General features: G+C 34.9%; 2 protein-coding genes across 2 annotated transcripts; both read right to left on the bottom strand.

The window, feature by feature from the left end:
* Positions 1–6,196: 6,196 nt before the first annotated feature.
* On the bottom strand, positions 6,197–7,994 carry LOC122581032. Its single transcript, XM_043753175.1, has 6 exons — positions 7,890–7,994; positions 7,655–7,733; positions 7,073–7,180; positions 6,932–6,974; positions 6,655–6,835; positions 6,197–6,407 (listed from the first exon to the last, which is right to left on the bottom strand). The coding sequence occupies exons 1-6, from the start codon at positions 7,898–7,900 to the stop codon at positions 6,365–6,367; spliced, it is 465 nt and encodes a 154-aa protein (XP_043609110.1). The 5' UTR covers positions 7,901–7,994; the 3' UTR covers positions 6,197–6,364.
* A 7,033-nt stretch (positions 7,995–15,027) lies between these two features.
* On the bottom strand, positions 15,028–22,319 carry LOC122606849 (ribosome maturation protein SBDS). The gene is made up of 5 exons (XM_043779730.1): positions 22,099–22,319; positions 18,461–18,590; positions 18,180–18,380; positions 17,540–17,707; positions 15,028–15,628 (listed from the first exon to the last, which is right to left on the bottom strand). The coding sequence occupies exons 1-5, from the start codon at positions 22,230–22,232 to the stop codon at positions 15,188–15,190; spliced, it is 1,074 nt and encodes a 357-aa protein (XP_043635665.1). The 5' UTR covers positions 22,233–22,319; the 3' UTR covers positions 15,028–15,187.
* Between the last annotated feature and the right edge of the window lie 2,639 nt (positions 22,320–24,958).

Below are 24,958 nucleotides of genomic sequence, written 5' to 3'. Positions count from 1 at the left end.
GAAATATGTATATGTTATGTTATGATGATATGATGGACAGGCCCGTCCCGTCGATTTTAGATGCCCTGCCCAATAATATATATTGGGCCCTCTAAACATAAAAAAATCCATCATATAATAAAAAGATAATATGTTACGATAAACGTTTTTTGCAATTAGATTATACTTGGAGAAATAAACTTATGTGATTAAGCATGTTCAAATATTATTTACTAAAAAATAAATAAAAGCAGTCATATAATATAAAAAATTTATATATCTTACGAGTATTAAAACTTATGTATAGACATATTAAAGCAATCTTAACAAAGTTCTTAAATTTATATAGTAAAATGTAGCGATATTTATGCTTTGTATAAGACCTATTTTACCTAATTTTAAATATAAGTATTATGTATATACATTATAATAAAGTAAATGAATTAATTAATCTATATGTAAAATAAAAGAAATTTAGTCACTTCAAAAGTGGTAGCAGTATAGCGAAACGTGTAGCACATTCTTTATCATTGTAATCTGAGCCAATATATATGGAGAGTTAAACAAAAATTGGTGCCCACAAAAAATTAGTAAAAAAATGGTACCCTGCTCTAGTTCGCAGCTTGCGCTGGCTCATCACCGGGCCTGATGATGGAATAAAGTATGTGATGTGATGAAATGTTTATGATGCAAATATAAGATGACATGATGTTAATACGATAAGATGTTATGTTAATATAAAGATATGATGCTATAATGCAGTTGACGATATGATGACGCAATGCTATGATGTTATGATAATGAAATGATATGATGATATGATGCTATCAAGTTAAGAAGATATGATGCTAATATGACATGACGATATTATGTTATATGATATCACGATATGATGATTTTATGAAATAACGATATGATGTTATGAATGATACGTTGATATGAATATAAAATGATATGACGATGCGATGCTATTATGTAATGACGATATGATGATGTATGTATGTCATATGATTAGTTGTATGGCTTGAACACCTAGTCACTAGTCTTCTATAGGTTTGCCATGATACGTGCACGATTAAGGACCCTAAAGTAAAGAAAGATGTATGTGATTAGTTTAGGTGAAAGTGTAGCCTAAGCTAATATAAAGTAAAGAAAGATATATGTGATTAGTTTAGGTGAAAGTGTAGCCTAAGCTAATATAATAAAGAAGTCTTGAGCATAAGTAAAGTTGTTTTAAGCTTAACCCATGCTAGTTCTTCGGAGCTAGTGTGTACGTGGTCACGTGGTGTGGGAATCTAGATACCTCCCCGTGGCATAGTTATGTTTGCGTGTATTCGGGTGGAGTAACTAACCACTACACGCGCAAAGTTCAAACGGTATACTCAGTTGGATTGACTTTGTCTTTCCTTGACGACGACGATGAACCACTATAAGGTCTACCCATCAAGTCGGGTGTGAGGTCCCCATGTAAGGTCTTATGGCCGCCTACACACAACCCCATATCCCTAAGTATGTGTGGCTTATGTTACATAGCCTACGTCTAGGCAAAAGAAAAGTAAAGAAATAAAGAAAGATGAAAAGTCTAGCTTTATGATGATAGGCACATTTAGGACCACGATGAATTCCTAATGTGCTAACTTATGTATGTTGCTTTAATGTTGATGATATGATTATGCTAATGTATGATGTGATGGACACCACAATAATGTGGTGATCTTAACGTGCTATGACGAATATGTGATATTAACAATATGAAATGTTTTTGTTAATATATAATGAATTGAGAATGTTTTCATAAACTCATGTTATCTTTGAGAATGTTAATATATAATGAACTAAGAATGTTAATATATAATGAATTGAGAATGTTAACAATATGATAGACGATGTCCGTTAAGTGCCACGTCACTGATGTCATGTCATCAATTTTGCTAACGTGGCAGATGTCTTTAACTAACTTATACGAGTATATATCGGTTTATATAAGTTAGTCATAGTCAACTGCCACCTCAGCAGATCTGATGACTTGGCACCAATGACGTGACACTTAACGGGTGTCGTCTGTCAAAAACTAACGAGATACCCTTTATTAGGAAATTTTTAGAAATAGGGTCTTTTAAATAGACGAAAACAAAATAGATTACCTTTAATAGAAAATTTGTATAAAAAGCTTACCCTATTATGGATTTTTCCCTTCACGATTCCATAACAAATTGGATGGAAAGTTTTGAATTCCAATAAAATTCACAATTTAACTCTTCTAAAATTATTATTATGTTGTATTTCATAGATATTGTATTTTTCTATTACTATTATTTATAATAATACTAAATAATAAAAATAATACTAATAATTACTACTAATACTATAATTTATATAATTAATAATAATTAGTATTAGTTATTATTATTATTATTATTATATTAAATTACAATGATAGTTATTATTATTATTTATAATAAATAATGTTATTAAAATATAAATAATTATTATTAGTAAAAATAATAAGTATTATATATAATAATAATTATTATTACTATTATTATTATTATATTAATTTAAATAATATTTATTATTAAAATTTAAATAACAATTACTATTATAATTAATATCAAAATATAATACAAATACTAATATTAGTTATAATAATAGTTGTAACAATAATAATTATTAGTATAAATATAAATAATAAAATCATTTAATAATAATAATTTTTATTATTTTTATTATATTAATTAATATCATTATAATATTTAATATATATTAGTAATATTTTTATTATTATAAAATTAATATGTGTTATTATTCAACAATAAGTGAGAATTTTAGATAAATTTGCTTCTATTTTATTAAATTATATTTTTATTTTACGTAAAATACTTAATTAATAAATAGTTATTTATTTTATAAAATAATAGTTAGATTATAAAAATGTTATTATTTTATAAAAAAAATATATTAAACTATATTATTTTATATAAATTAATAATAATTTATACACGTTTATAACTTACTTTTATAGAAAGTACTAAAATTTAAATTTTATAGATACATATTTAATAATAATAATAATAATAATAACAATAATAATAATAATAATAATATTATTATTGTTATTATTATTATTATTATTATTATGAATTCTATTTCATTCCATTTAATTCTGGTCAACCAAACAAATACAAATTATAATTTATTCAAATTCCAATTTCATCAGATTTCAATCCATTCAGTTTCCAATTTCTTTGACAAATTTCAATTTTTTTCAAAAATATTCTGCGAACCAAACGCATGAATTTTAAAATGACCAAAACCATTATGCATTATCATCAAAGCCAAACAAATGTGACCAAGGCGACTTGTCGACTGTACAGATATGGCTACCACAACAGATCTAAGAAGCCTTATAAACTGTTCGAATATTACTACGAAATGAAACCATAGAGCCTAAGAGTCAGATAAAAATCTTCAAAATGTCATAATATATCGTTGGATTTGCTACCACAACCGGATGCATAATTCTGTACATTTCACAAAACATGCAAACGTAAGTAGAAGCCAAACTTCAGAAATCGTATTCATTCAAATTTCCTTTCGAGTCACTCGTTTCCACATCAGTCACTCGTTCTGCAAACTATAATATTTTTTTATGGGTTTGGTTCAAAAAAATAGGTTTGGTTCAAATGGGTTTGGATTGACAATGATAACTTTTAAGTGCAGGTCTAAACGGATCAAGTCCGACCAACCACCTCTTTTTAGTCCATTTTTCCAAAACTGTTGTAAATACGGAGTAATTAAGTGATAAGTATGCAAATTATTGACTAAACAATTACTAAAAATAATTTACAATGTTGTCAGCAGGGGAATACAGATTAAAAAACAAAATTTATCCCGTTCCTTATATTTTACACATTGTCGGATAATACAACCCAGATTGACCATTATCAGATAAATGGGTTCAAATTGACACCTCTACTTCACATCATCACAATGAGCTGTTTTTTGCTAAGTATGACGAGCATGGTACCCGCGCAATGCAGCGGCGATGACAGTGACAGTAATGTGGTGGCATCGACGAATGGTGATGGCGGCGGCGACCGTTAGTGGTGACAGATACGTTAAGTTAAGCGGTGTATGTTTTTGATAAAAAAAGATATTGATTTAAAAGAATAGTGGATATTTTTTAAAAGATAATGTAATGATTGTGTAAATTAATTTAAGGGTAAAATGGTTATTTCACATGTCACAAAAATATTAACTTTTCAACATGAGGTATAATTTTTATAAAGTACTAGCATTGTACCCGCGCGATGCGGCGACGGTTTGGTGGTGACAGTGGCCGTGGTGGTGGTGTTCATGGTGGGGGCAACTGTGTAAGTAATTTGTGTAAATGTAATTGATGTAGAGTGATAGTAGATATAATTTAGAAGATAAAGGATTAATGATATAAATTAATTTATAAAGAGTAAAATAGTAATTTTCCATCTAACACTTTTATGAGAGAGAATGTGATAATTATTATAAGATAGTATATATAGATGATCTTAAGGCACCAAAGGTTTTTGAGAACATGGCCAGTTACTGGCTTCAAAGAGGAGTGACAAATAAACACTGGAGTTCTGTTCTTCAATGACGATTTCCCACTCGTACCCTTCAGTTTCAATTTTTCAACCTTAGATGGTGTCTCACTTGGGACTCGTTTTTCCAGTGGCTGAAATATTTTTGGGTAAAGGGATTTACCCTGGAATGACTCGCTGGCAGAATTTCTGTCGGCCCATTGCTGGAATGAAACTATTTTTTTGTTTCTGAAACTAAGTATCTCAGAACCAAAGTTCTGAGGAGGTGATTTCATTAGAAATGATGGAATTTCATTTCACCTTATAAGACCAATATCTTTGACGCCTTCTGCAAGAGAACTACGAGAGCGAACTTTTCCCAGATTTCCTCAAATGAAAATGGGGAATCGGGGTCATCGCAAAGATCGAAAATAGCCGGCAATTTGGCCAAAGATCCAGTGGCATGAAGAACAATGGCGTCGAGTGGCCCCACTAACTCCAAACAGTCACACCTGTACCAATCCCCCTCATTGACCTTTTTACACATGCGACCCTGCTTCTCCATGTACTTAAAAATTGCCCCCTGTTCAAAAGAACCAAACATCATTTCCTGTGCTGCCCTTGCCTTGGTACCATAAGCAGATGCACTTGATTGATTAGCTTGAACGGTTTGAGGGGAATTGACTTTGTTTACTCTATTTACATGCCACTGTTTGATTGTTTCTTTTCAATTATTTCTCTCTTGCATCATCGTCTCTCAGCCACCCAATGAGATCTAGAATTTCAGTATCAAATTCGTAGCAATTCCACATAAAGTCGTCTGATGGGTACATTTCAGAAATTTCGAATTCCTTCAATCTTGACAATAAGCTGGAAGAGTTTGGACATGCTTTCCTTCTGCTACGAGGGCTTGAAACAACAATGCGGGGTATGGACTGCTTAGAACTCAATAAAATTTTCCAACTGAATCCCGCCTCAAATACTCTCTTCGAATTATGGGATTGGCAGATTTCAATTTCAAATTTGTACTTCTTTTCTTGTAAAGAAGAAAAACTCTCCTTGACTTCAGAAACAGATTTATTGATCCTGGCCTGCATTCTTTGTATTTGACTTTGAGCATAACTAGACTTTAAAAGCGGACAAATATTCTTCTTGAAATTTATCTTCAACTTCTTTCGCTAAATTTGAATCCAAAATTTTCTCCCTTTGATTTTGACTTTTATGTCCCATGCTGAGCTTAAGCAACTTCTTCAAATCAACAGAGTCTGGAGCAAGGTGGTTTTGAACAACCCCGGAACTCAGAACCTCATCACATGAAAATTTGGAAAAGAAAACTCGCCAACCGAGTAACCTATTTGACCTTTATGACTTCAAACTAACACATTAGATCCAAAGTAACCCACCAACGCACGAACCCAACAACCTATATAGTAAGTTTACCTGAAACCAACTCGTCAAACCATCAACCCGCCAACCCATTTGACCTATGTGACCAAAAACCAACAAGCCAATCCGACCTGTTTTTAATCGGGTTGGTGGGTTGGGTTCAAGTTAGCGGGTTGTGTGTTATGCTTAAGTTTTCCAATCCGATTTTGATTACAGGTCAAGGTTAGTTGAGTCTTTTCAACCAGCCAACCCAAACCAGGGACAATTGCCACAGATGAAACAAAAGCCGAAAGCAACTGTTCTCCGTATATACAAAATTCAATAGATACATATGAGTTGTTATGCCATGATATGAGAGTAAAACATGTTCAATGGAAGGCACATGCAATGATAGAGACAAGGAAAAGCCTTGGTAGAAAACAACAGATAAAGATACCGACACACTAGTACAGACTGAGCTTCCATCTGCCAGCAGTGGCCCGATCACTGCAAGAATATAATAAATCAATATTATAATTTACTACTCGTATTTGTTTGGAAAAGTTAAAAAGTAGAAACAATATCTTGCTTTACACAAAGACAGTAAATTAAAAGGAATTAGCTTCAGTTATATAAATCAAGTTCGGCTGAGAGGTAAGAAAGCGATGAGAGAATTTGTATAAAAAAGGGATCAAAGAGTAGATAAAATATGACAGAAAGGAAGGAAAGGAACAGGGTCGATTTATTAACATACTATTTCCAGTCCTTTGGCAGGTGATTCCTTAAGTAATCAGCATAAAGCTTGATACGACACTCAGCCCCTTTCAATCTTTTCTGGATATAGAGGTCATCCGGGTGTGTCTCCAAATGCTTGAGATAACCAAGTATATCCTGAAGGCAGTCATACATACACGATGGAACTACAGGTGCATACCCTGATCAGAACAAGGTATACAAAATTTTAATTAGCCAAATCATAAATAAGAAAAATCAATAAGAAAAAAGCATATATATAATATATATATATATACCATGTTCATACTCCCAGAAAGAAGACTTTTTGTTTCTTCCACCCTGAGCGAGGATTAAACCAATCAATCATAATACAATGAAAAGCAAAATAAAAATAAGGTACATGGAATGATAATGTTTTAAAAGCAATGAATGGCAACCTGCCGAGATGATTGCTGCTTAGCTGATGGTGGCTTGTTGAATGAAGTTTGCGGAACATTTCTTGGGGGTGATTGAGTAAGACGCATCCTGGCAAACTTGTCCTCAAGCTAATTAAGCAAATTTAGAAAGAAAAAAAAAAGAAACACAAATCAACAAGTGCTGATTGATAGTTCACCGCTATGCTTAGGAAGCTATAATCAATATTCGTATACATTCTTATTTTTAGCGAGGCATAATAGAATTTGATAATTAAATTGAAATATGGAACGGCCGTCGAATCAACACAAAAACTATACAATCAATAATCCCAAACCATAATTTTTAAAGAAAATTTGTAAAGAAATAAGAAACACAAATAAACAAGTGCTGACTGATAGTTCACTAGTATGCTTTGGAAGCCATTGTTATATACACCTACGAAACATAATGAATTTGATAATGAAAGTGAAATATGGAAGCAACACATTTATTTTTTTAATAATCCCAAACCAAAAATTTACACTTTTATTTTTATTTTATTTTAAAATTTTAAAAAAAAAAAAAAAAAGCATGGACGGATTGGTAAGATGATAATTTCTTACATCACGCTGACGCTGATTAGATGGTGGCAACACCTCCGCCTTGGGTTTTCGTGATGAATAAGATGATCCGTATTGTTTACTGCAATTTTCGTAAACCAAACATTAGAAAAACACAACAAAAACTTTCAATTGAATATATGAATTACATAATATATGTTTAGGGTTGCACGATCATTAATTTACATACAAAAATATACACAGTTATATAATAAAATAATAATAGTAGAGGAAATACCAGCGAGCCATCTTCGAAAACCCTTTAGCAGCTATTTTTTAAATTTAATGGCGGTGAAAGGGTTGAGACTTGAGAGTTAGGATATTTATAGACGCATATCATCATCCTAAGCTATTTGGCCCTCAATTAATTACTTCTCTAGTATTTTTCTTTTTAAAAGGTCGAGGTAAACCCTGCCCTTTTGATTTGAATCCAGGTATACCCAAGTCAACCCTTATAGAAAGACTCAATAATTATATCCTTCCTAAACTTAAAAACAAAACCTCTAATCAAAAGGTTAATCTTTCAACGATTAAGCTAAAACTTAAAAACATAATTACTCGTAGGTTTTAGAAAGCGGAAAAGAAAAAAAAAAAAAAAAAAAAAAAAAAAAAATTCATATTTTCATCAACAATCCCAAAATCTTTAATTACCAATCTCACTGCTAATTTCTGGCTATCACCTCTAAATATATAGAGATAGACAACCTAATATTATGATTTTTATATAAACCTAGTTTACATATAATATTTGATACTAATTCCTTGATGATTATATACATAGTAAAAAATATAGCGTCAAAAAATATGAAAAAAACCTTAAATAAATCAATCATATTGGTGGGATGCTGGTTGAGAGGGGAAGGAGTTAACCATATATCATCAAACATGTTTAGTTGTATTATATAATACTATGAATCATGTTAAATACGGTTAAAAATTAGTATAAAAGAACTTGATAACCTAGATATATCCTTCAACATTATTAATGACACATGTTAATTATCAATGGGGTATAACCCTAGTGGTATTGCTATCATGTGACTACATGAATCCAACGATGAAGGTTAGAGGTTACAAGTTCAAAACTTGTCAAAGACAAGCAGAGAAACTATATCTTGTGATCCATGTGTGAAAATGGTAACTTATCGGGCATGAGTTCTATACGGTGTATATTTGGACTTTTGATACAATATATGAAACCAGAGAGTTCTTAACTATTTACATTTTTTTAATAACCTTATCCTGACAAACATTTATTCAAATAATACCCTTAATGCCTCACACGGTTTCCTCTGTCACACATACTCGTCGCCGTTACCATCACCAAGCACCACTATATACCCATACGACCACATATAACTGTACTTTTTAACAGATACTACAACATATATTAAAAAAGATTTAAATTTTGTTACTATCAATAAAGTATGTCCAAGCAGCAGGTCAAATTTTTCTCCTCAAGGCCTCCCTGTTTTAGGATCTCACACCAGTAAGCATATTTGTTTCCGTATAATTCAATATCATTACCAAAGTGGAACCATCCATTGTTAGAGGTGGGCACAAAACCTGTACCCAAAACCGAAGCCGGTCAAACCTGAGTTTGACCAAAACTGGTTCGGGTTTTGGAAAACCGTCGGGTTGAAGCTGGTTTGGATTTCGGATTTTCGGATTAAGACTAGGTTAAAGTTAGGTCGGGTTCGGTTTTTAGCAAAAGAAAACCCGGGCAACACCCGGTCCATGTTTGACCCAAAACCGGGTTCAAACTCATTCGAGTTGTGTGATCACGTTAACCAATAACCGTTTCAGGTAGGAGTCAGGTCCCACCACTACCCGTAGTGTATAGCACATTAACATATATTCTTTTATCTCGCAGGTGAAAAACATATTAAATAATTACCTAAATCTTTGTGAAAATCTGATAATAGATATATACTTAATAAAGTTTTATACATTAATAAGTGATTCAAAATAATCATAATAACGAACAAAAAGCTGATTACATGGTTAAACCAAGCCAAGCCAACCAATTCAAACCACACTGTCAATTTCTAGTTTTTTAACCTTCTCCTCCGAATACTTGTAACAGCCCATAGTCAACATCTTGTTATCTAGGATACGTGCAAGGCTTCACCATTATACGGTGAGGTTTCCCTGATGTCGCATACGACTGAATGTTCGGGAAAAAAAAAAGTGATTCAAAATAATCATAAAAACGAACAAAAAGCTGATTTACATGGTCAAACCAAGCCAAGCCAAGCCAACCAATTCAAACCACACCGTCAATTTCTAGTTCTGACATGTAACACAAACTGACTATGTTGCCACAAACACTTGAATCAGAAACAAAGGATTTCGAAATGACCAAATCCATTATCATCAATGCTCAAAAAATATGATCAAGAAAACATGTGGACTTCACGGATATGGCTACTCCAACAGATTAAAAAGCCTTATAAATCGTGCAAATATCACTACCAAATAAAACCAAACAAGTAGATGTCAGATAAGAAGCATCAAAATGGTCCATAACATATACTCGTAGTTGGATTTGCTAACATAACTGGATGCATAACTCTGTACATTGGTCCAAGCCTTACATGATCACTTGCTCTCAAGAATTGGCCGCAACAAGTGCTAAGGAAACCTGGGATATCTTGAAAATGGAGTTCCAAGGAGATGAGAAGCTTAAAGCCATCAAACTTCAGGGCTGAGGCGTGACTTTGAAAACCAGACCAGGAATGAAGGCGAGCTTGTTGGTGATTATTTCTCCCTGGTCTTTGCTATTGTCAGCCAATTTGGGTTAACACGTGACGTCACCCCAACTTGAAAATCTCCTAAAAATACATATAATTTATTTGATAGGCCGACTCACCAACTTAATTGACCTGAAACCAACCCACTAACCTAATTGCCCTGAAACTAACGAATTTGATCCAAAACAACCCACAAATGCACAAACCGAACCAGTATGGTATTTGACCTGAAACCAAACAGCCAAACCAGCGACCTGCCAACCCATTTGATCTATGTGATCAAAAACCAACAAACCAATCTGACAACTTGTTTATAAGCGTGTTTGTGGGTTGGGTTCGAATTAGAGGGGTTGCGGCTTATGGTTGAGTTTTCTAACCCGATTTTGATACCAGGTCTGGATAGGGTTGAGTATTTACAGCCCACCAACACGTCCATCCAACTCGACCCAATTGCCAGCCCTTAGTATATCTAGAGCGGGAAAAAAATTCAGCCATGTTTGAATTTCTCAATAGAAAAGATATAAAACCAAAGACCAAGAGTAATTAGTTCTCGGTACATACAGATTAATAGAGAATTGTGTTGTTATGGCATGATATGAGAGCAAAACGTGTTCAATGAGAGGCACATCATTGCATTGATAGAAAACAGTGAAATGCTAATTTGTCAATCACAAATAATCTTCTAGACAATAGACATTAACAAAAGCTAATTTGCATGAACATAACGCCACATACCTAGTAGTAATTAATAAAAGAAAAGCCTTGGTAGACAACAACCTCAACCACATATAAAGATACCGACACACTAGCGATTGATATGAAAGTATGGAATTTCCTTCCATCTGCCAGCGGTGGCCCGATCACTACAAGAATATTGAAATTAAAATTTATTTATTGGAAAAGGCTGAAAAACTAGAAACAATATCTTGCTTTACAAGCACACAGTAAATTAAAAGAATTAATGTCAGTTTTATGAATTAAGTTTGGCTTGGTGGAAAGAAAGTGATAAGAAATTAAGGTTAAAAAAAAGTAGAGGAGTTGAAAGGGTAGATAAAATATGAAAGAAAGGAAAGGGGTAGAATTATTAACATACTATTTCCAGTCCTTTGGCAGTTCATCCCTGTAGTAATCAGCAGAAATCTCGATATCAAACTCGGCCGATTCTAAATCTGCCTGAACACAGAGGTCATCCGGGTGTGTCTCCAAATGCTTGACATAACCAAGTATATCCTGAAGGCAACGATACAAAGGTCATCCGGTTGTGTCTCCAAAGTGTAGCCTAAGCTAATATAATAAAGATGTATGTGATTAGTTTAGGTGAAAGTGTAGTCTAAGCTAATATAAAGTAAAGAAAGATATATGTGATTAATTTAAATTATTCTCTACATTTACCACAGCCCACGCAATAGGATATACCTGATTGTTCCCATCTCTGCCCACTGCAGACAACAACTCACCTTTGCAGATTGTTTTCAAGAAGGGACCATCCAAACCTATCACCCTTCTACATCCCGCTAGCCATCCATCTTTTAGTCCCTTGAAACAAACATAAAACTTTTGAAAGTAGTTTTTTCCATCAGGCATGCAATTCAAACTCATCAAACATGTACTTCCCGGATTAGATGTAAGTATCTCTTCACCATATGACCATAACTTACCGTAATGATCCTCCAAGCAAGTTTCGTACTGTTGCAAAGCTTAATACTTACCCCTTTTTGCTTGACCAATTGACACTTTACACTTGTACTTCTTTAGAACAGCTTCTTCCACCTCCTTGTTTTTGATGTTGGGGTTAGTCATAATCTTGTTGGCAAAGTTTCTAGTTATCCAATTACACGTTATTAGACTACCAAATTCAAATGTCCTAGAACAACAATGCTCATCATTTAATGTTTTGATTTGAAAAGTTCTCTCGTTTTGCATCCACGATGCCCACAATCTGAATGTACACTTAGCTTTACCAGTTTCATCTTTACAGCACATTACTAAAAGCCTCCTATAATCATTCACCTTATAAAACAATTTGAAGCCATGGGCAAGTGCATAAAAGGCCAAACACCTTTTTAATTGATCTGGTCCTTCATACTTTTCCCCTAAATGTGGTCTCATTAATTTCCACTTTATATTTGGGTCATGAATTGGCAAGTTTTTGCCTAATACATCCTTATCCTCATCATTCGTATTCAATTTTAGCTCCGTGTATTTCTCTCTTTCCAATCCTTTATATATCCTAGCTAAGAAGTCGTCATCAAACATTTTAGTGATCACTCTTTTTTGCTTACGGGGTTCTGATTTCTTAGTTCTAACTTCTACTATTTCATCCTCACCATCCGACAAGTGTTCTAGTGAGGCGGTTTCATCTTCATCTGAACTATATATAATATAGGTTTCCCCTTCTTCATCACAGTCACTAACTTCTTCCTCTATAGGCACATTGTAATCCGCTTGAACCAAGTTAACGTTAACATCAGAATGAGCCATATAAATGTGAATTTCACCTTGATTGTCTAGAGCGTGTTCCCTACAACTCACTACGTCAGCATCACAAGTTATTAACCTTAATCCGTTCTGTAAATCCTTACCCGGCTCAAGGAAAAACAAACGTTTACAAGTAGAGATAGAATATTTTTCTAGAAAGGCTACAAATTTAACAAAATCCATAGATAGCATGTTGACATTTTCTATAGAACTAACTATATCAACCTGGTACTTAATAGGGTTTGTTTCAAAACAGCCACCATGGTGAAAGAATACCTTTATTGGAGTACGGTGTTGCCATCTAAAAAAAAAATTAAAAATTTATTAGTTCAAAAGATTTTTTATCCTGAAAATAAGAGCAAAATATGGAAGCTTTTAGAAAAAGAAAATAGAACATGATAACATACCAAAGCAACACAATCATAGATAGAGTTCCTTCAATCTTCAGGCAAATAAGAAACAATAGTGAATGATCTAATTATTGGGGATGTTTGTGGGAATGGGAATAAAAGAAGCTGTCGATTAATTGTTATCGATATGTACACGGATACACTGGGATCGTTAATTAGGTTAGTTTATTTAACCAGGGTTAGATTAATAAACTATGGTTAAAAAGTTAGAGGAACCGGCTATATCCCGTCATGGTTGTGGAAGTGACAATTTTAACCGGTTTCATAAATACAGTGACCTAAAATGAATAAAAAAAAGTACATTATACAAAATGAACTTTTTGCAAGAGTAGGTTACACAATGCTGACTTTAACCCTTTTTTTTAATACCCCTCGCAACTTCTCCTCCAACACATATATGACACGCATCACATTTAACCATTACTTTATATGAATACCTTACTATCACACGTTATGCATATAGGTATTTAATGAGTATATTTTTTTTTTTCTTCCTCTAAATCAATTGTGCCAGGGCTACGGGTCAAGTTTTTCCGGCCTCCACCCTGCTTATTAAGATCTAATACACCAAACACCATATTTGTTTCAATACAATTCGATTTCAGTATAACACATCTATACTATATTATAAAGCAGATCCTTGTCTAACATTTTAAGTTTTAATATTTACATACCCAAAATACTCCTATCAATTCTATATTACCAAACATTATTTCTCTCTTCTCAAATCTCGATCAATCATCTTTTTTCTCTCTCCTACATAAATCATTTATTATCCAATTCATTCAAAATCTTTTATCTCACAAACCGTACATCGATAAATTATAAAAAGTATATGGATGTTCTTAAAATTTCATGGTCTTTCATTAGAGATGTCATTCGATATACTTTCGACGAATTTTTAAATCCGATGACGAAACCCGTACGGTTAAGGCATTTGGCTATCACACTTTATGACCTATCACCCCACCATTTCTCCGCCGCAACTAGGGATGTGCAAATGGTCCGACCCGGCCCGGCCCGCGACCCGCGAAAGCCCGGCCCGGCCCGCGACCCGCGAAAGCCCGGCCCAGCCCGCGACCCGCGAATGCATGAAAATCGAAACCGTGACCCGGCCAGTGAAGGTCCCGGCCGGTTCGGTTCGGGTCGGTTACGGGCGGGTTACGGGTTTCCTTCACTTTTTTTCGGTTTTTGCCTTCACCCGACCTGACCCGACCCGCGTGACCCGTGACCCGGCCCGTTTGGGCTCCGGGCAGGTCAGTTCGGGCCGGTTTTGGGTCGGACACGGGTCAACGGTTTTTTTTCTCATCCCTAGCCGCAACGCGCGGGTACTTACTCTCATTAACATAAGTACATAACTAGAAGGTGAAAAACAAATTGAATATACAGACTACCTAAATGGCTAAAGTCTTAGATCATAATCGTCATCTGTTAAATGTTAATAAATATATACTTAAAAAGTTTTAGTACATTAATACGTGATTCAACATAATCATAAAAAGAAACAAAAAACAGCAAAGCCAATCTAATTAGTTCAAACCACACTGTAAGTTTCATGCCAAACCGACTATCTTGCCACAAACTGACGAACACTTAAATCCTTTTGTTACCTTTAAGAAACAAAGGATTTTAAAGTGACCAAACCAATTATGCATTATCATCAAAGCCCAACACATTTGATCAAGACAACTTGTAAACTGCACGAATATGGCTACCACAAAAGATCAAAACGCCGTACAAAATGTGCGAATATCACTACCAAATAAAACCATACAAGTAAGATGTCAGATAAGAAGCATCAACATGTCATAATATATAGTTGGAGTCGCTAACACAGCTGGATGCATAACTCTCTACATTTCACAAAACATGCAAAGTAAGAATAAAGTCCAACTTCAGAAATTGTATTCATCCAAATTTCCCTTCGAGTCACCCAGTTCCACATCAGTCATGCATTCTTCAGCAGAAACAGGAGGCAATTGTCTTGTTTTTCTTTTCAGGTTATGTTTATGCCAATCGCTCTTGAAGTGCTCTCTATACTGTTTCGCATCCCCCACAACTGCATCACATGTACTACATTTGTTTTGCTTTACCTGACTTTCATTAATGTCGGCTTTTGGAGCCAATGTCTGTCTTTGAATTTTCTCACTCAATTGGTCAACGAGGTCTGTTGGTTTCTTGGATTCGCTTGATGATGCATCATCATGGCCGTCATAGTGGTCTGCATTAATATCTCCCTCACCATGCACAGAGATTGCAAGAATTTCAGACCTTCCTTGCAGATTTCTCACAAATGCATCACAATCACGGAAAAACCCAGGATCCATTTCGCATACCTACCCAAAAAACATTTCACAATCTGTGGTCAATATACAAAGAAAAGAACATACAATTTGCAATTTGTCTATTAATAAATTGATGTGACTAGAGTGCGTGCCTAAAATTGGATCTACACGATTCAATGTTTCTCTTCATCCATGGATTTTCCATGTATTTGGATCTCCTTTTCAGAGACATTTTTAGGTCTACATTTAGGCACGTGTATCATAACTCGTTATAAATCAAAAATCTAAGAATACCCTTCGACAACAGAATAAACGAAATTGATGGTCCATAATACATAATATTGGTAATTGTAAGGACAAAAAAACATGATTTTCGCATGAATAGTTCTAAAGAAATAATGACAGCTTCAATGTGACAAAAGCATGACACAAGACGAATATTGTTTCTCATTGCGCCAAAGAGAATATTATTGTCATATTTTGCTTAAACACCTTATACTTCTATAATGTTACATAATAGTGTTATAACCTCTATAATGCTTATAACACCATGGTTATAATTGTAGATATGTTGCCACCACAACAAGTTCGTTCACATATCAAGTAGCCCAACAGCATATCAAAAAATGGTAAACATAGCTACTTAACTTTGGTGTCACCGTCAGGTAAAATGACCACATCTATAAAGGCCCTAGACATAAGATCTATAATTACTCTACTATCTGCCGTTTTTGACAAGTCAACTTCCCATAGAAAGTCTGGTAATCGCTTGGTTTTAAAAAGCGCGCCTGAGGCGCAAGCCTTAGAGCTTTTTGGTACTCAAGGCGCAGGGTGTACAGAAAGTGCGCACTTTTGGGCCTTTTTTGTGAGCCTAGGCTCTAAAAAGCGTGAGCTTTTTGTACACAAGAGGATTTTTTTTTATAGAAATAAGTAATCTTTTTTTCTTATCTCTTCTTTCAACAAGATTGATCTCTTCTTTCTTTTTCCTCAACGGGAACAACAATCTTTTGAGAAGTTCTTTTCGAATACCAAATTTGATCAAAGCCGAACTTAAACTAGTATCTTACTGATGTTGTTTTGGTATTTTATGTGTTATAAATACTATATAAATAATTTATAAAATTTCTTCATAAGTGTGCGCCTTGCGTACGAAAAGCTCGCCGCTTTTGCGCTTCTGAAATGGACCCTATCGCTTTTGTGCGCCTATCGCTTTTTAAAACCAAGGGTAATCGATGGTTCATTAAGAAATGTATCTCATTTAAAATCTGGAAGTGTATTCCTTTTGGATTCAAATGAGCACCACACATTCTATAACTAGATTTCACTTTGGGCATTACTTATTGAGAATGATAAACCTCAACGATAAGTTACTTTAATTTTGGCATTTAAACAAAGTTAGAATCATGTGCTACTCAACTTCTTTGTATTCAATCCTAAGCAGTAAACTAAAATTTTTAAGTATTAAGGTTTTAATATACAAGTACACATATATGGGCATGACGAATAGGGTTTGTGAAATAGGTATTCCTCGGTTAAGGGAAATCCAATGCACATGAAGAAAACCAATTTGTTTAACACTTCCTTTTTTTGATATATGCAATAGGCACCGATATGTTGTCCACCACTGCTATATGTCCATTTCAAGATTATATATAATTGACTTTAATGACTAACAGTCTACCCAGTCTGTACCCATCTGACGCATTCCAATGTAAACTTCGCTTTAAGCCAATATTCGGTTGACCATATACCAATAAAGGATGTAACCCAAATCACCTGATCATGTGTGTGTGTGTGTGTTGTGGGGGGTTAAAAATGCCACCTCTACAGGTCTACGTATATAAGTTCACTTATAAAGCTTGTAACAGAAACATAGATGCATCATGCATCCAAGTAAACCTCCAACTGAAACCAAAACAAGGAAATGAAAACGAGTTTCCAGAACCTGCAAAGTAGACTTACAATAGAGTATTGGCTTCCAGATTCATCTTTAGAAACGATGGTACATTTCCACTCAGTAAGTTTTTTCTCGAGAGAACTGAAGTTCTGTATTGATAAAGTTAGCTTTAGTCTCATGGGGGCCCTCTTGATGGGGAAATGTTTTTGGAGTTCCCGGATGACATCTAGTGCCTGTAACATAGACATGCTTAGTCAAATTAGATAATCTGTTATTGTACTAATCCCTAGACAATGATTAATCAGATCATCACAGTAACATCCGCATCTAATGTTGCATGATGTTATCACGATAAGCTTTTGTCGAAATAGCATAAAACCTAGGCTGAACTTGCAACAAAGAGACAAATGATGGTGCAGTCTGCATTCCCCAGAGTAATGATAGGTAAATTTGTAGTAAGAGTAATCGGGTTAGTGACATTTTTTTCATTTTAGGGATTTCCTTATAAAAATATTATTGTATTAAAATGATCACATAAACCTATATACAGCAATAGTAATCCAAAAAATCCCAAAAAAAGCGATTTAGGAGTATGGGTGCATTTAAAATACACTTTTTGGTTAAATAACATTACATTACATGACCCCTTGTGAGATAAAACATAACCCAAAGGTAGCAAAAGGGTTTTACAAATTGAATTACTACCTGTTTCTTGGAATTGCTATTTGGATCTACAGCAAAGTGAATTTCATGCATCAAACGCTCAATCATGCTTATAGTATAAGGGCGGTGAGTTTCAGGATTGATAGTTTTCTGCATGACAATAGTGGCAATGTCTCTAAATTGATTGGATAATTGTGATTCTCTTTCCTTTCCAGCAACTTGCAGTTCTCCTTTATCCAATATCTGTAATCATAATAACACTCATTTAGACAGACAGGAAAACCATTATATGATTCTAAGATATGAGATCAGATTTAAATAACCTCAAGACAGATTTTAGTTTGATCATCCGTCCCAAAAGCAATCTTTAGATCTTTTGACTTGGCAAGAACTCCTTTGGCAACATTTGAGTAAACGATCTGTGATTGCAACACTTCATCCAGATCTTTCTCACTGATACAAAATAGAATCATACATAAACAATTCAAAAAATCATATTATTAAGCAAATCGTAAAAATCTTAAAAAATCATATAATGAAAGCTTAACAGCACTAAAAAAAAGTACTAATTAATAAATCTTAAAAATGGGTTGAAGCCCATGATGACAACATCCATATACTATACCAAACAGCATTAATTGAAATTCTACCCTGTAATTCCGTGTACAATATGCATACCATGTATCACATGATAATAAGAACAAATAATTTTCGTATAAGCAAGAACAAAAAGTAGTATCACATTGTTTTTGCCTTGTCATTTTCGGAAGTTGAAACAGCCTGAGCATCTCTTGTACATTAGATAACTCGATTAGTATTAAGATTGATGGGGTAAATTTGAGTGGTGTTATCAACAGTCAGTTTTCTTACATGAATTCTTTTCGAAACTGTAGCTACTATGTACTTAAATCATCAAATATCATAATTTAGTTCAAACAAAAAAAAAAAGAAATGGGACGATCTATGTATTGGGGCTAGATATTGATTTTCCAAATTAACACCAAATGGGCAGTATCACTATCACATTGGGCAAGCTCCAGGTGCCTAACTGAGCTACACGCCAGTCGGAATCCATGATTACTTGTAAATTTTAAAACCTAAGAAGCCCTTCATCATCCCTATGAAAACCTACAACACCTCGGTTTCATCTTCTTCTTCTTCTTTGTTAGAGTATTATATATAGAAATCACTACTCATAACCACCCAGCTATTACTAGTTTCAAATTACTAAAATTCATTTCACACAACACATAACCGAGCCTTTCTTTTTCCTTCCTTTCTAATCATTTTAATCCTGTCATTTAAAATAATACGAGAGCAAGTACCCGCGCGTTTCGGCGGTGATATGGTGGGGTGATAGGTCATAGAGTGTGATAGGTTATAGAAGGTGATAGGTCATAGAGTAAATGATTTATGGAGGAGAGAGAAAAAAGATGATTGGTTAGATTTGAGGAGAGAGAAAGGGTGTTTGGTAATATAGAATTGATAGAAGGGGCATTTTGGGGAAGTAATGTTGAAACTTAAAATTTTAGACAGGAGCATACGATAGTGTACCACGAGAGTTGATCTGGAAGACGCTCCAAGCGAAAGGAGTTATTGGGAGATACATTAGTGTTATCAGGGACATGTATGATAGGGCGAGGACCGGTGTTCGAACACCGGTGGGGAGCACAGAGCTTTTCTCGGTAGAAATGGGCCTACACCAGGGTTCGGCGCTTAGCCCATACCTTTTTACATTGATCTTAGACGAGTTGTCCAGTGGCCTTCGGGAGGAACTACCGTGGTGCATGATTTTTGCAGATGACATTGCACTAATTGCGAGATCGACAGAGGAGCTAAACCGTAGGTTAGAGAAATGGAGAGAAGCCCTTGAAGACAATGGTTTGTGTGTGAGCCGAGAAAAGACTGAATACCTACGATGTCACTTCGATAAACAGGAAATAAGACAAAATGGGGATGAGGTTATTCGCATTGGGGAGCGGATATTGGGTCCGAAGGCGTCTTTCAGGTACTGGGATCGGTGATACACAAATCGGAAGGGGGGGGGGGGGAATAGATGAAGACATGACACATCGAATTCAAGCTTCCAAGCTGGATGGATGCGGTGGAGAGCAGCTTCTGGAGCTGGAGTCATGTGCGACAAGCGGATCCCACTAAAACTGAAAGGCAATTTCTACAGAGTCGCTATTAGACCGGCTATTTTATACGGGTCAGAATGTTGGCCGATGACGAAAGTCCAAGCATCTCGAGTAGAGGTAGCAGAGATGAGAATGCTAAGGTGGTCTTGCGGGAAGACCCTATCAGACGGGATCCCCATGGGAGTTTTTAGAGCCGAACTTGAAGTAGGGACCATCATTAACAAGCTAAGAGAAGGGCGCTTGAGATGGTTTGGCCATGTTAGGAGAAGGGATCGATCAGCACCACTAAGGAGAGCGGAGTCTATTCACGTCGAAGGCACACGAAGAAGGGGAAAGCCTAAGATGCGGTGGGAGGACTGATTAGCGAAGGACCTAATAGAACTTGGTTTGTCGGAGGACATGACGTCGGATATGACGGCATGGAGAACTAGGATGAGAGTAGAGGATTAGGGTAGGGTTTGACTTTTGCGGGACTTTGATCGACATCTTTTTCCCATATTGCCTTGCCTAAGGTGGTTTGTGCTGGTTTGTGTTGGTTTGACCGGGTGAAGTAGGCCCAACATTGGTGACTCGATGCCAAAGAAGGCTTTGACCTGACAGAAGGAGAGGTAGGTTGACGGAGGTAGAAGGACAAAATACCGAAGGTTACAATGGAGTTTCCTGATGGAGGAGGTCGTCAATGAGTGTAAGGTATATGGGAATAGGTTTTTGTAGACTTTTGTTCGTAGACTTTGGTTCTCAGTAACCTCCGTAGTGGTTTTGGTCTGAGTAGAGGGAGGCCAAAATCGAGGAGGGAGGTTACTCTTGGCTGCCCCAAAATGTTCTGCCTGTTGGAGGACATGACCGATGAGTGTTTATTAGAGGACTAGAAATAGTGTAGGGTTTTGGGAGCTAGGGAGAGGACTAGGATTAATCTAGCTAGGTGGCTAAATTAGTGTGTTTCATTGGTTGCGCACCACCCGTTAATTTTCCTTGGATCCATCGGGCACTAGGATTTCTTAGTTAATTCCTTATATGTAGGTAGGTTTGGACTATATTCTGAAACACTTTTAAATTTGTCTACGTTCTATTTGGCTGTTATTATATGTGTTTTGTTAAACCTGTGCTTTTAATTATCTAGGTTGCTTGTTACTACTTTTCCTTATTCTTTTGTTGTCGGGTGTACTCATCAGACAGTTCTAGAGTACTAGGTGTGTAGGTTACCTTTGTCGTTTTGTGAGCGTTTTGTGAGTAGACTAAGATTTAGGTTAGGTTACCTTAGCGGCCTAAGGTACTTTGCCCCGTAGGTGGTTTAGAAATAGTTTAATCCCCTTAGTTTTTAGTCAATTCATATGTATAGGTTTGGTTGTCCTTGCTGAAGGCTTTGTTTATTATGCTCCTACATTTTATGTTGTTATTTGCGTACTATGGTTGCTAGAGTTTATGTATTGTACTAACGTTTTGTTGTTGTACGTTTGCTACCCTTCCCTACTCGTAAGGTGGCATACCCGGCGGACCCAGCTGACAGGTATATCGCCTTATCATGGTCTCGACAGGTATAAACACTTTACCCTTTTACGGCTTTTACATCTTCATGGCCGGAGGTCGTCTCTCTACCTTTGGGTAGAGGTAAGACTATCTACAGCTCACCTCCCCCATACCCCGCTCAGAGATTGGGTACAGTTGTTGTTGTTGTTGAATCTGCTTTATAATATAGTATAGATATAGATATACATCTAAAACCCTAGATATAAGAGATGAAACCCTAAAAATTATGGATGGATGTAAAAAAATTTGATATGATATATAAAATGAAAAAAATAATAGGAGGATTGATTGCTTACACGCCAGAGCGCCAGGACAGGACTTTGTTCTTGTAACAAGCAATTTCAAAACGGTTTCCATGTTTTTTGAGGCGAACCACGGCTACGTTCGTCAATCTTTTCTGACCCACCGGCTGCACCAACGTCCGAGACATTCCCTCCCTTTGATTTTTATTTTTTTATTTTATGAAAAAGAAAAACGAAACAAAAAAGCCGCCTTTGATTTTTATTATTACAGAGGGAGAAAAGAAAGAACGTTCGAGAAAGAAAAATGTTATTTATGTTACTTAAATAATACCAGTCCACCACGTATGGGCTTGGTTGGTGTCTATCGGACCGGATTCATAACCAAAAAGGATGGAGTCCTTTTAGTTTTGACAAATGATGGTGTACATAACTAAATACAAACAAATATTTATAAAATAATTTGACAAATTAGGTGGATCAATTATATGTTTGTTATAAATATTATATATGGAATGGATGTCCATATATTGAATGTTAATGGTAATCTTTTCTATGATTAGGAGATGGTTTTCTTAGACGATACTCCAGCTTGTAACTATATATACCTCTTTATGAGATGAATAAAATAACTTTCTCCATTATCTCTATATTCTTGTGTCTTCTTTATTGTTTGTTCTTTATAGTTTTACAACACGTTATCAGCACGAGTCTCTAACCTTAAAATAAAAAAAATTTTGGCCGACAATGTTTTTGATATATCCGATCAGCAGTAAAAAAAAATAATAATAAACTTTGATTTATAATGATAATACATCTTTGGAATTTTTTTTATGTTATTCTTAAAAATTTGTATTCGGTGGTCAAAGTGTCATACATTCTTATTTAATGAAGAGGTCGCCCATGTTTTCTTGTATCGCTCATCCAATGTTATGCTTTGTGATTCCAGCCGAGAAAAAAAAAGTTACAAATAATAATTATTGTTAATAACCTTAAGTCGAACTCAGATATACTGACCGGGAGGCCGAGTTGAAAGTAAGGCTTTGGTTTTGTTTTGGGCAATTTTTAGTCGGTGGAAATTAACAAAAGATTTCTTGTGTTCAACGAAAGAGAAGCATGTTTTTCGAGCTTTTGGCCTTTGGTGAATTTTTGTGTGATTTCGGCTAATCTACCAAGTTACCACTAGCTGAGATTCTACAACCGGATGATTGGGTTCCACAGATGGGGTTGTCGTCAATTATGGTAAAACATTTTAACAATCTTTTCAACAATTTGTTTTAATTAAACTATTACCTATCTATCTAGCTACGTGGCAATTTGTTAATTGAGATAATGTTCTTAGTTTTATGGGAATGCTACAAGCAAATTGAAGTCGTCTCAAGATTTTTGTTTATTATCATACTAGCAAATCAACCCGGATTCAATCTGAGCCTTTTAATAAAAGCTTTGCAAACAATAAATCTGTATTAATAATTTTATATGTGTTCTTGATACATTATCATTATAATTTGATATGTCGAAAGGTATCAACTAATACAATAATTCATTATTCGAAGTTGAAATTATAAACTTGTAGACAAAACAGAATTCCAGTTGCATTTGTTTTGGCTGCCAATTGGCTCGGAAACATGCTATGTTTTTTCAAGCTACAAACTTGCTTAGCGGTTGATTGAATCATAGCTCTCAGGTTGATTAAATCCGCGGCACTAACAAAAAAGACAAACAAATAATAAGGGATGTAGAGAGTGACCCAAAACATATCATCATATGTCAGTTGCTGCCTACGAATATCTGATTACAGGTTCAAATCACCACATAATCATTTTCAGAACACTCTTACAAAAACCCGCTAAATACAACACTTTAAGAGATCGTACATATAACTATATTTTGGGATGCTTTTAGACTGACTGTTATGTTTCTATTTTAACCTGTTTGGCCTTTTATCCATAATTTATAACCAAAATTCACATGTCTCTACATAAAAGGAACTTACTCCACTGCATAAAAGGAACCTACTCACCTCTGATTAAGATCATCATCTGCAGTAGCATCGCCTAGAAAACGTTCACTCCCTAAGTTGATTTTGTAGATCACAAGTCAGTTGTGTCTTCTTTTCCAATGTTACAATACTCTTATATACCCTAGCCATAATCTTTTGATCCTGAACCAATCAGAAAGGTTTTGTCAGTAGATCCATTATCATTCTCTTATCACCAAATACTACAACAGTTTCAACAGATTTTGACACTACGATGGCTGCATTTTGCAGCTGTGATGATAATGTCATCATCTTGTTTCACTAAATTAGAAGCTAGGGTTTCACATATTTTATCTCGAAGTTGCTACAGGGTAAAAGTAGCAAGTTCAATAATCATAAAAACACATGTATGACTGGAACTGCAATTTAGTTGCAATGTTCAAATTACATTTACCTTTCTCGCTAATTATGCAGGCGTATCAAACAACTGAGAATGACCATATATCTGTGTTAACTCAGAATAAACATAACTTAGATTCTCATATTGGCAGGAGTTATAATAACTTATAAAAAAATCATTACCATCTAATATTTTTCACCTTAATACTTAAATTTCTAAACCTAATTCATAAATAGAAAAAAATCACATTGTTACAACACCTCTCTTCCTCTAAGCCTTAGTTTTTTTCCGTTGAAAGTTTGACAACACGCTATACATAGCTCATGATGCTTGCCAATTTTTCAAGGAGACAATTAGGTACTCTCAACTACTATGATAGCTTCTTAGTAAAAACACATCCAATCAATTTCAAAAACTCTTTTGGGCCAAGGCATAAATCACAAAGGACCTACGTTTAACTTTTTAACAATAAAACACTACGCATAATTTTTTTTGGAACTAATTTAGCATCTGTTTTCTTTCAAAAAAAATTTAGC

Source organism: Erigeron canadensis, chromosome 1, assembly GCF_010389155.1.
Source record: "Erigeron canadensis isolate Cc75 chromosome 1, C_canadensis_v1, whole genome shotgun sequence".
NCBI lineage: Eukaryota > Viridiplantae > Streptophyta > Magnoliopsida > Asterales > Asteraceae > Erigeron > Erigeron canadensis.
The sequence above is the reverse complement of the archived record's forward strand: the minus strand, read 5'-3'. Positions and strand labels throughout refer to the sequence as shown.